The following is an 18,006-nucleotide window of genomic DNA, read 5'->3' on the forward strand; positions in this document are numbered from 1 at the left end:
ATCCTCTTGACAGTCATTTCACAGTAAGAATAAGAAAGCTTACCATTCTCATTGCAGGCCTACCCTATTCTTGTTCGAACTGTAAATTTCCATGACAATGACTGTGAGCATTATAACACCATAGTACATAATGACTCTGCTTTCTGTGATGTTACTTCCAACTTGGGTGTGAAATACGTGAAAGGACAGATCTCAAATGGCAAAACTCTCACCCCTTCTGCACCAGTGAAGCAGAGTAGTCCACAGAATTAATAATTGACAGAATTGACAGTGTGCTGCCACCCAACAGAAGTCTAGAATAAAAGGGCACTGACTTCCTTTATAACTGAGAGGCTTTATGTGAAAATTACTTGTCAAATTAAAGGCACGCAAAATGAGACCTTGATGAGGTGTGTACAATTACATGCAACATTAGCAAAAAATCTATTTTTCTAAAATGCCTGTTTTTCATGTTAAATTGCCACTACTGAAATTTTGCTAATTACTAATGTTATGACAATCTCAGCTGGGTTTCCCCCCCCTTTTTTAAAATTAAAAGTATATGCCTGAGCTAATATGATTGATCTTTTCTTCAAATCAGGTCATCAGAATCATCACAGCAAATGGAAGATAGAATACAGTTGCTTTTAAGTTCCACAAAGCTTTTTCAAAGATAAGTTTAGTAATGTTGTAAAGTATTCACAGTAGAAAATTATGAGCACCAGAGGGAATTATTTGACGAAAATGGGAGAAAAACTGGTAAGTACAGAGGGAGAAATGTCCTCAAACAAGGCTTGCAGTCACATTTTGACCACAAAGGATTGAAAGAAATTCTGTTCATTGATCTCTGTAAATGTGGCATTAATAGAGTGGTTAGAGGATGAAAGGAAATATATAATAGTATCATAAGAACATAAAATGGAAAGGGACCTTGCTTTAGCTCACTGAATCCAGGCTTCTGTTCTGGCATGCAATCATGTATGTAAATACTTTCATAAAGACAAATATGCTGTACTGTGAAACCCCTTCAAATTTTGTTTTCTTTCTTCCTGTTAGTAGCCTCTTTCAGAATCTGACTTATTCTTGTTTTAATTCTAAATTAACTAAATATTAATCCTAAATTAACTCATGGCCACTAAAACCTTGTTTCTTCAAGTAAATTTGCAATCAACTTAAATATATTTTAGTTTTCATTGTGGTTACTTCTGAGGTGTATTTATAGAATATTATATGCCCTCCTCTATTATTTGTGGAAGTAATTAAACAAACATATTTTATTCTTTATTACTATCCCAGCTATAATGTTCAGTTCTTCCTGTACAGCATCCCATATAAATCCATTTTTCTTGGCCAAAAGTAACCAGAACAGCAAATCGGTTGACATTATTTTCCACAATGGGTTCCACAATGGCTTTATCCCTGTTTTTTATAGGTCAGGTTTTGCAGCTTAGTATCATATTTACCTTCTTTAAGTCATGACATTAGATCTGGTAACCAGATCTTTCTCTTCCTCTGTCAATTACAATAGATCTCTAGTGTACAACAGAAATTCATTACATTGTTCTGTATTCCCGAGGTTTACTCTTTATTTCTGTTTCCAGATAATATTCATAATATCTAGCTCTTTCCAGACAATGTTTCAATTCCCTTACCTAGCTTTGCATCAACAATATTTTTGCAAAAATTTTTCTATTCCAAAATAATTTATGAAAATGTTAGTCGGTGTAAAGTGGTCTGAAGGCATACCACCTCATCCTCTAAACCATTTTAAAACCTTCTCTTTCAATGCAAACCACTACCTCCATTTAGAAAGGTCTTTTTTCAGTATAAATTTCCTTCACATATCCCAATAATTTTTGGAATTCTGAAATACTTTGTATTTTACAAGGTTTGGCAAAACAGAGTATTTTTTTTCCCAGCCTTTGTGTTAACAATCTCCTAAATACAGTTGTTCCACTTCCTATTTTTAGTTCAGATGATACTGTTCAAATTTAGAAGCCCTCACTACAAGACATCTGTGATCTCAGAAGCTACTGGTTTCCTTCCATATCCTTCTACAATATAATTTTCAGAATTTCCAATTTCAAGGGAAACTAAAATGAAATAATTCTTTTTCCATCCCCTCTTCCTCATTAACCATCTTTCTTTACCCCTCATATTCTGTGCATTTCTCTGATTTCATTAAGGAAATTGGGACTCATGTAGATTATCTAATAAAAAAATTCTATCATAATGCAGCAAGTCAGTCTACAGGGGAGTAAAACTTCCTCTGTCATATATCATTGATTAAAGCTATCCAGAGTTTTTTGTTATTTAATGCAAAGTTAAAACCCAGGCTCTACAGACAGCATTACACATGATGAATCAGACTTCAGCTGGCCAGGCTTCAGTTCAATGACATTAGTGTGAACATTATGTCTGAAGCTCACTCTGTATATCAGAATATACTCACAGTCTTCTGAGGAACTCTAACAAGTAACACACCTTGTGTCTCCTTGTATGAAAAAAGCCACAGAGGACTTCCTTTTGGAGGAGACCTTTTCCACCCTACACTCAGAGTGGAATGAATACCCTATGGATCTTAGATTGCATTTGTAATATTCCCTGAAGCAGAACTGAACATAACTCTGAAATAGTCTGGAAAAGAAATTTGCAGTGACCTCATGCATTTAGGGGTTTGGAAATTGGTGTTTGAAACAGGATCAACCCCACTCTGTGTTTAGCTGAGTTCAGAAGAAAATCTAGTCTAACATATTTTAGTATCTTCATCCTATATACTTTTATTTATCTTTTTGATAATAAACACAGTATAAACAGGCAAATGTCAAGTTCACTGTTTTGCAGCAATCCAAGAGTGTCTTACTTTAAAAGAGGAGCTGCCATCTAGGGAGATAAATGATTTGCCTCTTATCAGTGCCACATTTCAGGGGATGGAAAAAAATAAACCAAAGCCAAAAGAAAACAGTTCTTTTCTTACCTTTCCTACATACTGAGGATCTGGTCCCATGTGTTCTTCTAAAACAAAGAACTGATTCCATACCCATCCACGCTTTGGACGATGATGCACTTCTGTTTCGCCTTCTATGTGTTTGGTTTGATTTCTGGTCACCTTGATGGAGCCATGGTGAGCAGCTCCATAACACCTCTGCACAAAACAGAGACAAACTAGGACTGGGCAGATACAAGATGTACTTGTAATTCTCATTGTAGGATAAGATTCCTGTCCAAGGTTTTCTTTATCTTGTCCTTTTCAGCTGTAATCCTTCAGTAAGCTCCCAAGAGAGAAGGTGAAGTCTGCTTCAGAAATACAGTCCAAAATGGGTTTTTCTCCTTGTTCATGGTTTAGCTGCCCATTTGGGAAAGCTCAAATTGTATTTACATCATGAAAAGCTGACCGGAAAATTTGGTATTTCTTCTGAGGTCTTCACAATAGAGTTCCGCAGCTGACCATTTTCTATCTAATATGAAAAGGAAAGAAAGACACTTAGTCATCACTAAAACCAGCAATTTACAGGTTTCTGACCTTAGATTGCACTCAAAGTTGTACTAAGCAGTCAGTCAGAGACTGTAATTGGAACTAAAATTTCTTTCCAATCCCTCCTGTAAAAGCATTTCCTGATTTTTTTATGTTAAAATACTGTAAGACATAGCATGGCTCCCACAAGCTGTGAAAACACATCATTAAAACCTGGATGATTCAGAACTGTTCCCTTGGCTTTTATCTACAAATCATTGGCCTGGTCTGGCAGTAGAATAAAATCACTGCTACAGTGTCATTAAACAGTGATCACTAAATCATTTCACATGAGTTTTTGATGTTCCATACACCACACAGACATCCAGCTTGATGAAAAATACCTAGTCTGTAATGGGTTTTGAAAGAATGCCACCAAAATGGGCTTTGAAAATTCTGAGTCAATACTGGAGCACACTGACAGGAAGCTTCAGTCAAAATATGCATTTTTACACCTTGTGCTTTATAAAAATTCTAACCAGCATCATCTAGGACATCATAAAGTTACATCATACTGACAGGAAGTTCATGTTGGTTTGATATCAGTATTTTCAGTATACTGACAATATTTTTTCAATCTCAAAATGGAAAATGTAACCTTTTATAGTACAATAGTAAAATGTGAATATATGTGGAAGTTGATGTAGTGCTTAAAGCCAAGTATCTTGAAAGTAAAATATTTCTTCAACCTTAGAGAAACAGTCACATTAAGGTAACTATTTGTTCAGTTATCTAATGATGTCGAAGATTATCTTTTTATCGGTCAGTCCATCAGGAGTCTAAAAACATGCAGCTGAAGTAACAAAAATTGGAATCTTCCAATATTGGTTTTCTTTGAGTATCATAAAGATGCATAAACAGAAATATAAGCTACATAAACAGAAACAAAATTAAACAATTTTTGTTTTTTGATTTCATAGGAACCCAACAGAATAAATTTAAAATCCCTAAAGAAGAACTGAACAAGAATTTAGAAATCAGACAGAAAAACACTGCAGTGGAAGAAAATTTATTAGATGCCTTTTGGCTGCAATTTTTTTGAACTTATGTTTCTCTCAGGTCCATAATAGAGGCCCAAACCTCTTAGCTGAGAACAATTCCTCATCAGAACAGTGGAAGAATACTTCAAGACTACTGCACATTAGAAATAGATGGAAAGGATGTATTTTCCATTGCTAGTACTCAGTTCAGGACAGTGGGTTTTGCTGAAGTAAAGGAAAAAATTTCAGTCTCTTGTGGTTGTGCAGGAGCTCAAAAAGAAACTATGTATGGAATTTTCAACAGAAGAAATAAAATTTTAGTCATTTAGCATTATCTATTTCTTGTTTCCATAACAATGTAGTCTTCCCTCAATCCCTATGAAGTCCAAGACACCATTCACTTAAAATCCTGGCATTTCATCTCAGAAACGATCTATACAACATGAAGACTTATTATCTCTTATAAGTTCAAATGTGATTTAATAGAAAATTTACTTTACAGTTAAATGTTGTATGACATCTAAGTTAGATCAGGGACACAATCCAGACTTTCTGAGTCTCACATTTGTTTCTAAGTATATCAGAAACAAGCTCCTTTCTTATATTCCTCGCCTTTCTGCGTTCTTTGCTGATTCTTGTTAGAATAAAGTTTTACCTTGAGGATGCAGTTTCCTTGCATAGATTTCTATATATACAGGTAATTTAATAGATTAGCCATCGTTATACTTTAGATGTACATTAAAATTAAGAAGTATCTCACAAAATATTAACATTTTAGTTTTATCCATTCAAGCATTATTTTTCTTCCCTTTGTTTCCATCCTGAGAAATGCCTGGGAGCTATTCACAAGACTACAAGCAGCACCTAACAACTTAAAAATGGTATGTAAAGTGCATTGGGGTTTTTCAGAATACCACATTTAAAATGTATCTTAGACTATTATTACTAAACTTTCTTTTACAAAAACTGTGGGGATAGTTGTGATGAAAACTTCTTGCCTTATAAAAATGTGTATATGCGTGCAGAAGCTACCAAAAACCCAAGATTTGCTAAATAGAATTTTGCTTCTCTTCTCTCTCAAAATCATCCATAGGAAAAAACAAAACAAAACAAAACAAAACAAAACAAAACAAAACAACAACAACAACAACAACAAAAACCCCAAAAAAACCACAAAACCCAAAACCCAAACCCAAACAAACAAAAACCAAACCAAACCAAAAACAACACAAACAAACAAACAAAACCACAAAAAAACCAAAAACCCCAAAAAAACTCCCACAAACCACAATGAAAACAAACCAAAACATCCAAGATAGAGCCTGCAAACTGTTATGTCAGTCATATATGAGCCAGAACAAATATTAATGTTATATTATATGTATATAGATATAAGTGTGTGTTTGTGTATAATATATATTACAAATAATATACATTAAATATAATATTCAAATATATCGCAACAAATGAGATAAAAAAAAGCACAGCAAAATATGAAGGGCTTTTTAGTCTTAAAAATATCTGTTCATCTTAACATTAACATTTACTAGGAGGCAATACATTTTTTATTCAGTAAAGCCACTATTTTATTAAATTCAGTTAAGAGATTTAATTTTAAGCACCTAAACTCAAAATTAAAGTTTTAAAATCCTTTCTTCTGAACAAATATACTTAGTAGTAGTAATAGTAATAATAACAATAACAATAATAATAGCAACAATTAAAGCAGCAGGAAAAAAAATTACATGATATCTACTTCCTGTTATAATCATACTTAGAAGTATAGTAAACATCTTTAAAGTCAAAGCCTAATTAATGCTCAGTACAAAGGTCCTTAATCAGCAGTATCCTACTAAATGTCTAGAATAAGCATTTAATAAAATCCTGACACCCACTCAAAAAGAAACCTCAAATCTACCTTGAAGACAGCAGAATGTGTCTACAGGGGAAAGTTCAGATGGAAACACTTCACACCGTTAACACAAAGACAGTTAAACAAAGACTAGACAAGCAAACTGTGAACAGAGGAGGAAAAAAAAAAAAAAAAAAAGAAACGAACTTTCTGAAATCCCTTAAATTGAAGCTAACATACTGAGATGCTGCCTGCTCCTTGCTCTTGTCTGCAGCTTCAGAGTAAGTGTCCTGATTTATGGCTTCTGTTATAAAGATGCATGCAACTACAGAGTAGACTTGTGTTACAGCCATCTCCTGAGACCCCTCAGAAAAATGAGTTGCGTTGCTCAAGAGACTATCAGAGTGAGTTAAAATTAAAATAAAGAATTAAATATGATGAGGTGGGAAAGTTCTACCAGCATTGCTGGAAATCATTACAACACAGTAGTTACTGCTTAGTGTAAGACACTGTAATGAATACCCAGGAAACTCATAGGAGCATAGTGATGCAAAATGTGTATCTTTCACCGCCACGAAGAGATGCATCTTTTGTTCTGGGTACTTGCCCTGAGTCTCAGTGTCCCCTATCTTCCATCAAATTGACCCACATTAGAATTCTTCTGAACAATCAAGTTTTGCAAATGCACATTCAGCACAAGTAAGTTCAACTTATCTTTTATACATCCCTTTTCATCCCTTTTCAGTTCCATGGTGACAGAGTGACAATTAGCAATGGAGCTTGTCATAAATTACATTGCTCATATGCTTTCTGACTTCTCTCTCTGCCCTCTGCCCTGTAAATCTTCTATCAGGAAAAAAAAAAAAAAAAATCTGAACAGTTTCAAATCACTGTCAATGTTTATACATAAATTCTCACCCAGAAAAAAACTTATTTCCTGCATTGCCTGTGTTTACTGATTATTGCCAATATTATATCCTTCAGCACTGCAGAAACAATGGTGTATTGGCCTGGAGATCAAAGGCAGAATAATGCACTAGTATCAGAAAGAAAAATTGAATATTATTATTCGTTATATCCTTTGTATAAGAGTTTTATAGATTGCCAAGAGAATATACAGTATTTCCAAAAACCTCAGGTAACTGGCAGAAAAAAAGTGACATTTCTAGGTAGATGAAGGAAAGTTGTTCATCTATATTTGATCTTCATTCTCTACTCCCAAGGCTGGTTGAGCTGAGCTGTGGGAAGTCACGCAATAAACTGAAGCACCATGTTCTTCTCAGCCTAGGTAATAGAGACACAATATATAATTATCTGTCTTCTGCACATGCTAGTCAATCTGACAGAAGCAGTGACACAACTGTTTTGGAAGCATTTGAAACTGTATTACATGCTGTTGCCTTGCCTCTTTGTTATTTTTAGTTGTAGCTAAGAGTACAAGAGTGAAAACTAAGAAGACTCTATTAAAATTGCTTGAAATAATTTGATAGTGATTCTAATGACCAAAAATGTTTTGACTATAGTTCTGTATTGACAGACCTTCTAGAAACAGGAAACTGGACTCTTTTTTTTTATTTCTATAGCATGAGGAAATTTCCATTAATTGGCAAGATAATTGCATGAGATACCAAACTCCTAAACTACTGTTAAATTTATTTGTAGGTATATTACTGTTCTGAAATGTAGTCTTTATTACTCTGGAACTTGATCAGTTTCCCACAGAAATAGAGAGAAAAGAACGTTGAATGCTCTTCTCTTCTCCTCTTTAAGTCAGCAATTTTACCTGATGGCTGTAAGTTATCAAGGGGCGGCATTTCTTATACCGCTCTTTTATATTTATATACAGCATTTTGGTAAAGAGCATATCTACTCACAAAATCTCAAAAAGTGTCTATAGTAATCTAGTATCAACTATTACTTTATCTATGAAATTATTCTACATGAACTCCCCTTTACAAAATAAATAGAAACAACAACAACAAGAATAAAAAATAATAAAGGCATCTCCATGAAAAATAAAGATTTTTCTTTCACATATGGCAACAGAAATTCTCTTGTAGGAAGAAAAGGTTGGAAGGGGAATTAAAAAAAAAGAAAAAAAGTTAGACATCATTAAAAAATAAATAGCATGAGAAAAAAGAAGAAAAAGATACAAAAAAGACACTGAGAAATCACTGGAACACAAATCAAGACAGAGAAGCAGATTGGAAAGTTCGAGAGGAAACAGCTGAAATTGTTAGAGGAGATGTAAAAAATCCAGCAGTACAATGTCTATGAAATGTAACAAATATATTTAATACAGTTCAAGAGAAAGACAGTTTAATAAAGAAAATATGATTTTGGAACAAAAACTATAAAATTGAATTCCACACATTTCCGGAAATATAGATTTCTGGAAACTGATATGCTGAAATTGGAAAGAGAAGTACAAAGCTGATATATTTTTCTTTATAATTTTACATTCTGTTACCCAAAAATCTCTTCTAACTTCCACATTTTCACACATAATTCACAGATCAAGCCAACTGACACAGATCAAGCCAAATAACACATTTAATATTAACCCCCCCCAAAACAAAACAAAACAAAACAAAACAAAACAAAACAAACAAACAAACAAACAAACCAGTATAAGGACAACTATAGAGGCTTAAAGATTACAGGTTGTTATGTAGTATGTGAAAAAAGCTGGGCTATTCTTAGAGTCAATTTACAATCAGAGAAACACATTATACAAAATTAATTACTTAGATGAGTACATTACTGTTGCTGACGCTGCCCAAGTTAAAATCAAGAAAAGGAAAAGAAATGCCCTTCTTTTTTTTTTTTTTTTTTTTTTTTTTTTTTTTTTTTTTTTTTTTTTTCTTTCCCCTCCCCCTTTATCTCCTATCTGCCCACGAGGAAAGGAACAGTTATGCCAAAAGCTCAGGAAGAAACAAAAAAACCCAGCCATACCCCAGAATACTATTAAATAATTGGAAATCGTGTATTTTTGGGAATTCTAAAACAGACAAACCAAAACAACAGAGAAATCCTTCACCGGGGTAAGCAAGCTAGCTGGTCCTCTGAAAAGGAGCTTACATAACAGAAAGACAAATTGGCATTACAGATGTGGGTTTTACATGCCCCAGTGCTGTAATTTGATACTAAAGAATGGTCACTGCAAAGGTAAAAAAAAGTTTCTCTCCCCACTAGATTTTTCAAAGGTAACAGTATCAATTAGCTGCAGAGTTAACATTAAGTAATTTTAAATTATTTCAGACATGAAGTTGCAGAGTGATGGAGTTTTCAACACCATCCTGGCTGACATACATACATCATCAAATAATCCATACTTATGAGACTCTCTGTTTGGTTTTGCACAGTTTGTACCTAAACCTTTAATCCAGCACAAGTATGGACTCTTCTTTATTTCTAGAACATAAAGTTAGTCAGATCTTTTCTTTGTAAAAATATAATATTATGTTAATAATATCTTGAGACTGAAAAATGAAGAAGAGAAGACGAGATGACTTTCCATTCAGCATTAACACCCTGAGTTTTCTAGGACTATTTTTTTTTTTTTTTTAAAGTTTTATTTTGTCAAGATAAAATAGAAAATTTCAGTACTTTCCTTTAAAATCCTAGCTGCAGCCCTAGCAATCAACCAGCATTGGTTTGATTCAGGTCCTAGATAAAAGTTAATTTTCTTTTTCTTTTACTGTTATGTCCAGAATAAGAAATAGTTACACTATTCAGAGTCTAGACTGCCCTGGAAATTAGTAAGCATTAAAAAATTACCTGGTTGGCTGGAAGAGATTGCATTAGTTAAAGCTGGGGTCACAAAAGAAGATGGGCATCATATGAATAAGAGCTTTTGCAAACTCATTGATGTCTACAACTTTCTCACAAGGGGAAGCAGAGGGCCAGACACTGATCTCTTCTCTCTGCTGACCAGTGACCTGAGAAAATGACATGTACTTGTGTCAAGGGAAGTTTAGGTTGGATGTTAGGAAAAGGATCTTCACCTAAGGGGTGACTGGGCACTGGAACAGCCTCCTCAGAGAAGTGGTCACATCATCAAGCCTGTCAGAGTCCCAAAAATATTTGGAAAATGCTCTCAGGCACACGGTGTGACACTTGGGGATGTCCTGTGCAGGGCCAAGAGTTAATGATCCTTGTGGGTCTCTTCAAACTCAAGATACTCTGTGATTCTACAGTTATTAATAGAAGAGGTGTCACATCCCTTACAGAAGGAGCATGAACTCCGGTTCTGATTTTGTTATGAAGAGAGTTGTAAGGACAGCCTAGCAACACCTGCAATTAAAAGAGCACAGAAATGCTGAACTAGGGCAAGCAGCTCTGGCCAAACACCTTCCCGCCTGGATTAAAATAAATAAGTCATGTGTTTTATCTAAATGGGCTTCACTGGGAAAAAAAACCCACCAAAACCAAACCCAAAACCACTGGAATCCTACATAATGTACCATGAGGATGAATGAAGCGTGAAAAGCCGAATAAGGAGGAGAAGATAAATAGTCATCAAAATCTGAAAGATTTTAATGTTGCTTTTGGCAGAAGAAACTCCTGAATATTTACTGAGCTAGCATCTGATTTATCATTCTTTTTTTTGAAAATTATAAAATAGACCATCAAGACTGTTGTGTACCAAAGTCTTAAAATAGCAGATCTATTAGGAGTTCAAGGAATTTGTAAAAATCAGTGTGAACTCATGATCAGGGTAGTTTCTTCTGGTACTGTGTATAGCTTATCGCTAAACAGAAGCTTTAATGGATTTCTTAATGGATAGCATCTACAGAAGGACCACTCACAAAAAATGAAAACCAGCCACATTACACTAGGTGACTAATGCAGCACCTCATATGGCCAAGGAGATTCATACTAAATGGTCCAAATAAAGGATTCTAGGCACACTGACTCCCAATATGATACAAAGATTAGAAAAATAAAAAAGAAAAAAAAGATGGAAAAGGAAGAGGAAGAGGAAGAGGAAGAGGAAGAGGAAGAGGAAGAGGAAGAGGAAGAGGAAGAGGAAACCCAACCACACTAAAACTTCTAACTATTAAAAAAATATATTATGCAAAAATTAATGTGTTTGTTTTAATCAACAACAAAAACAAAAATAAAAAATAAAGGGGGGGTAGTCTTTTTTATATACAAAAAATATTCAATTTTTATATACAAACCATCAATGCTCCATAACAAACCCTATCAGCCTTTGAAATTTTCATTAGAAGAGGGGTTATCATTGCCAGACTGCAAACAGATGGGTCACATAAGACCCTCACCTGCTGAAAATATATCAGAACCACTACGCAATCAGAGTTTTCTTGTCATAGCAGGATTTTTAAAAGTTCATCTACTTGATGCTTTGGTTAGATCATGTGCAAGATGAACTGTGTTCTTCTATGCTGTCTTTTACATTAAATGCAAGTGGTTAACTGCAGAGATGACTTAAAGATCCTTGATTAAAAAAAAAAGAAAATTGAAGATGCATATTAGAAGGCATTCTTATATTTATAAATAGGCACAGGAAATTATTACACACTACAAACTAATACATGGATTTGATGGATTTGATACACTGTTGACCAAAGACATTTTATGAAATAGAGTTAAATGAGTTATAAACAGATCTTTCTCGAACAAAAAGAGATCTGAAAAGTTTGCAAGCAAGAGAGAAAATGTTCTTAACCTGCAAACAGCACTGCATGTACACAGGTAATTAATGCTACAATGAACAGGTAATCTAAACATGACATTAAAACAAGATTAAAGGATTCAGTGCCATCTCATCAGTTAGCATACAAAACTATTTTGCCTACGATAAGCAGGGATATGGAAACTACAGGATAGAAGAAATGAAATTACATAACCCATGACTGAAGAAATATTTTTGCAACTATACCCATATGATTTGCACAGAGAATGACTGTCAGAAGCACAACACAGTAATGAAACAATTAGTCAGATAAAATCCAACCACTGTTTCTGTAAATATAATTGCACAAGCAGTCATGCTAGCCATTACCTGCTGTGAAAGGAACAACTGTGAGACACAGAGAGATGATTCATTAATCTGATTCACGTCTCTCTCTTTTCCTCAACCAGAGAGCAATTCATCTACACTTATATCTGGGGTCCATGTATCTAGTCAAGGGTAATACAGGTGTGCAAGGCAGTGCAAAGGTCCCTTTATATTCCCAAAGAATCAGAGGCTTCTGTGCCACTTCTCTTCCCAAGGAACTTGCTAGCAGAATAAAGACCTCACTGATTTCTTGCATCATTCCTCCCATATATTAAGGTCAGGTCACCCAATCAGGGAACAAAGCAAATACAAATGAGACACTGATGAGCAATTACTTAGTTTAAATAGAAAGAACTTGCAATATACTTGTGTATAATCCACATATACTGTTTGTCCTAACAAATTATTTCTCAAAAATGAATAGCGAGAGCTCCTCTAAGCATTATGATAGCACCCCATTGACTAGCAAAAAATAAGGAAATACAAGAGAGATCTAATGCAGATGTTTGAGGCTTCAGAAGTTAAAGACATTTACCTATTTTTCTTTGCTAGCAGTTCAGCACTGTGATTTAAATTCATTAAAATCTTGTACACTATTAATAATATTGCTACAGAAATCTTAATAATTCATAATAAAGAGTATTTATATATTTTTGGGGGTTCTGGGCTGCACACAACTGTTTAACTGCAGAGAAATTTGTTGCCTGGGTTAAGCTAAATAAATAGGTGTTCAAAAAATACCAAATATGGCAGAACAACAGGCAAGGGAGAATTTAGAGACAACCACGAGGAGTGGCTCAGTTTCACAGACACCTGTGAGAGAAGCAGCTGAATTCCACAGATCATTCTAGATGGATATGGGGGCTTTTTTGGAGAGTCAAGTCTTGCAAAATCCACACCACCCAGATGACTATCTGTGTACTACTCTTTAAGGCAGGGACTACCTAGGTAATGCTACCAGAGATTTGGCGATTGGGTGTACTTGTAGAAAAACTAAGACAAATATGGAAAAAGTAATTGTGGGCATTGATAGTCCCATCACACTTTAACTCAGATGTCCCTAAGTCTATGATTGTTTCTGTGACATTTCTTTGGCCAAACTAGAATCACTGCTAACCACACAACCTCACTACTTGTATGTCTCCACGTAGATATGCATATTGAATGTGTGTACTTATGTGAACAAAATTTCAACAGGCTCCCATCTTTTATTAGTTGCACTTGCCAGTTTAAATTTCTAACTAAATCTTCCCTGATTAATTAATTTTTGACCAGTTTTCCATTTCTAGTACTAAAAGTTATGCACTAAAAAAAAAAAAAAGAAAAAAAAAAAGGTCCTAAAAAAACCTCCCAATCATAAAAATACTTTATAGGCACTATCAATAAATTTCAGTTCAACTGAACTCAGACTTCTTTCATATTAATAATCTAAATATGAAAAGAACTTTACTATGAGAGTGACTGATCACTGGAATGGATTGCTGTGGACTTTGTACTCTTTGTCTCGGTTCAAGAACCATCTGGACACAATCCTATGCCATGTGCTCTAGGATGACCTTCCTTGAACTGGAAGGCTTGACCAGATGACCCACTGTGGTTTCTTCCAACCTGGCCCAGTCTGGAGTTCTGTAATCTTGCAGTTTTTCTATCAGAAAGTGAAAATTAACTTGTATGCATGCTGATTTGCTTTGTATATGTATATGCATATGCATATTTTCTTTCTTTAAGGGGAGGGGAATCCATAAACCGGATGAGTAGAATGTTTTATTTGTCTTAAGAAACTCTGCATTATACAACATGGTATTTGTAAAATAGGCAAAAATAACTATAAAAATAAAATAACTATAAAAATAACAGTGCACTCATTAAATAACAATGTTCAGTTATCAGTAGAAGTCAATATTGGCATGAGGAAAATGGTGACATTTTCTTGTGTTTGTCTGACTATTTGATACCTTGGTTTTTAAACATCTATGTATGTTATCACCACTTTTATCCTCAGGATGGCAAAAGGACACCAAAAAAACAACAACAAATAAATTCAACTGTTTCAAATTTTATTAATGTAACAGTATCTTTGAACACATAATATTTAATTATATTAATTAATTAATGTTGGTATAATAAAGATTTTTTTTAAAAAAATTAGTTTTATGCTAATACTAAAACACAAAAAGTCATGTTCATTCTCACTCATTTTTTTCAGAGCAGAAAGACTTATTTCCAGGCTTTTATTTCAGATTGTTCTTAACTGTTTTTCTTAAGGTTCTTTTCTGGGGCGGGGAGCCTGTTCTTCATTCCAGCCAACATCGGCTTTTATAACTTTTATGTTACTCCTCCTTTTTCTTTTTTGTCTAGATATGAGTCACCTCAGTTCTTCCTTGAAAAGTTCTCTGTTATTCTAGAATAGGGATTTTTAATTTAAACCAAAGTCAGGTCTTACTAATGGTCTTAAGATTAATTTGAGTTTCATACAGTGGACAATTTTCACAAACAAGTTTATTTTAAGATTTAAATAGCAAACTGTGTTAAATATACTAATCCATTTTTGCCATAGATTTTGTATATGCAACTTTATTTCATGCTTATGAAAATTTTAGCTTTCATTCTTCTCCTGACAACTTCACAGGAACATATAAACAGGTAGATAAGCAGAGGTTTAATGTTCAAGCCATAACATCAGCAAATCCTCAGAAACAGAAGGGGAAGGAGAATCTAGGTTAATCAGTAGGATCATGTCTTAGGTTCTGATTGAACAAACAAAAAAAAGACTTACTTATCTTTATGCCAATTAAAGAAAAGGTCATTCACATTAATTGGCTTGCCTGACTAAAACTTAGCTTAAAACTAGACATTTTAAATATCATGTAATTGGTGTTTTAATTGTGCTAGAAGAACAGCTTCTATACATAGACAATATTATATGTACAAATTCACCAGGAAAACTTAAGAATGCAGAATTCGTGTTTCAAAATATGTTTGCCTTCCATAATCACAATCATAGTCAATGACAAGTAAAACCTTGTAAGATCATTTTGAGATTGTTCGTGAATAAAAGGCATGGCATGTTATACGAGACTTTCTACCGAGGGTTGAAGATTTTCAAGATATCATTTACCATGTGCTTATTATAAAAGGAAAAAAAAAAAAATAAAAGGATTCTTTGCATCCAAAGAGAGCTTTAAACTGTAACTTACATGTTTTCCGGAGTTCACTTTTTCCCTGCAAGTGAGCAGGATGAGGCTTTGGTGATAATGAGTATCAGAAAAAGAGCACCAGAAAAAGAACTGAAGGACTAGCAAAATTGCACTCTCACTCTAAGATGGAAAGCATTTCACAGCAAGGATCCATATCTGAGCAAGGACTCATATCTCATTCTCATTTTGAGTCTTATTTGACAGTTTTTACACTGTGTTCAGAGTACTCTATTCAAGTAATGAAAATTATAGACTAAGATACCTAAATAAATATTAAAAATATCTTTGAACAAGTTGTAATAAGTTATATCCTATTTATGAAAGTAGTAATTCAATAGAGTTACTAGAGAGAGAATAATTTAAGGAGTGATAGAACAATGAAAAAGAAATTTTAAAGTACAACAGCTTACAGGTTTTTTGTTTGTTTGTTTGTTTTTGTTATTGTTGGGGTTTTTTTGTTTTGTTTTGTTTTGTTTTTGTTTGGGTTTTTTTGTTTGTTTGTTTGTTTTTTAATGAGACTTGGAATATATACTATGAAAAAAATCAAGACAAATAATAACTAAAATTGTGTACCTATAATTCCATCAGTAACCTATTACTTTTGATTAAAGTAATTAATTATTTGACTGTTAAGAATACATGAATTTCCACATATTTGAACATAGAGCTGCTGTTACTAGAAATGGATTGGGCTGTTTGTGAGACTACTAGCAAAACCTCATCAGCCTTTGAAAATAAGAACAAATAATGTTCAGCAGAAAACATATCATTATCAGAAAAAAAATTTAAAAAAAAAAAAAAAAAAAAGAAACCAAACCAACCAAACAACAACAACAAAACCCCAAACCAACCAAAAACTACCCACAGTGATTAGAAAAGCTTAAAAAGCTAATAAAAGTTCATAATCCTGACCTGATGCAGATTTGACAGCATTAAGGAAGCTTTAGACCTCTTTCTTCTTCATAGAGAAATTGCACAGGAGACCAAGGCAACCTAGCACATAGAAGACTAAGGGGCCGCTCTTTAACCACAGACGATCTTTAACCCCAGGTGATGGCTGATGGAGTAAGAGCTTTTATAGCAACTGTGTTCCATCCCAAGCCCTATCCTGTATTGGAGAAACAGCAGCAAAATACTTTGTTTGTTTTCTGAGGTGACATCACTTTTGAAGGGACAGAAAACAAAGCTGCATTTTTTTTCATGGTTATGAAATAATCTCCTACACACCATCATTACCATTGTCATCATACAGCATTCTGTAACTTCTAAACCCGAATATAAGTTTTGTTTCTAAAACTCTGAATTGCAAGCTGCTGACATTATTTGGTTTATACACATCTTGAGACTGAACAGAGTCTGTAAAAGATACTTGTATCAGATTTTAGCAACACTGACAAGTGTTAAACACTGGTGCCTCCCCTTTCACGAAAATGAAGAGCTCTAATATGATTATTGCAATAATGCAGATTTACGCATGAGAAGGAAAAGAGACACATGAAAAGTTACACACACAGAACAAAATATCCAGTAAAGAATGTCACAGTAATCTGTTTTACTAATCCAAAGAGTTAAATACTCTGTTTTTGTAATCTAGAGAACCTATTTGTATAAGGTATGAAGTTTATAAAATAGTAAGTTCTAAGTTTTATAGATTTCATTAGGTTTTGTAACAATTTACCTAACACCTTCTACCACATTTCATGAAAACAGATATGTTTGATGTCAGTTAATTGTATAAATAAAGAGAAAATACTAAAAAGGAGTTCAATATTATTCTTGGACAACACCGGGGAAAGGACTGAAATTAATTAAACTGCAGTCTTATCTTCTACAAATGTTTTCATAATCAATTATGTTGATCAGTTTGGACTCCAAATTTTAAATTAATTAAAAGTGTGTTGTGTGGTTATTTATTTAATTTTTTATTTCCAAATCCAAATTTATATTTTCTTTAGGAACATACAAAGCCCAGTTGAATTACATATTGTATATATAATTAAAAAAAAAAAAAAAAAAGGGCAAAAAAAAACCTAAGAGGAAAAATGTAATTATAAACTCAAAATAATTCCAACATCAATTCCTTGATGCTTACATTTCCAGTTATTCAGTCTGTAGTTGGGAAATACATATCAGAGTAATTCTTTCTGTGAACAGCATCTCTCTACCTCTGACAGCAAAGGATGGAGCTTGTGCTCCACAACATGACCAGGCATTTGGGTTAAAGGCCAGTGCTGCCTGCACTGTGCTCAGACACCACATGTACACTCATACACGTGTGAGCCAATTTTCTAAGAACTCATCACAGTGTATTCACACTATACCGGGGATATTTACAATCAGGGACATCTCCCTCTATAAAAAAAGGTCAACAACAAACCAACATGTTATCAAGAGACAGATTTAAACCCTGTTCCTTTCAACTTGTATTCAAACATGTGTCTGAGAAATATGGCCTG

General features: G+C 33.9%; 1 protein-coding gene across 7 annotated transcripts in view; it reads right to left on the bottom strand.

Annotated features, from left to right (window-relative positions):
- The window catches only part of CDH18 (cadherin 18), a 530,347-nt gene that overhangs the window by 172,644 nt on the left and 339,697 nt on the right, over positions 1-18,006 (bottom strand). For all 7 annotated transcript variants that reach the window (XR_009208059.1, XM_058421421.1, XM_058421423.1 and 4 more), the window contains one exon: positions 2,957-3,437. Coding sequence is in view for 6 of the 7 variants with exons in the window: in XM_058421421.1 (XP_058277404.1) it covers positions 2,957-3,184 (228 nt within the window). In the remaining variant the exon portion in view is untranslated. The remainder of the gene's footprint in view (positions 1-2,956; positions 3,438-18,006) is intronic.

Source organism: Hirundo rustica, chromosome 1 (genome assembly GCF_015227805.2).
Source record: "Hirundo rustica isolate bHirRus1 chromosome 1, bHirRus1.pri.v3, whole genome shotgun sequence".
Classification (NCBI taxonomy): domain Eukaryota; kingdom Metazoa; phylum Chordata; class Aves; order Passeriformes; family Hirundinidae; genus Hirundo; species Hirundo rustica.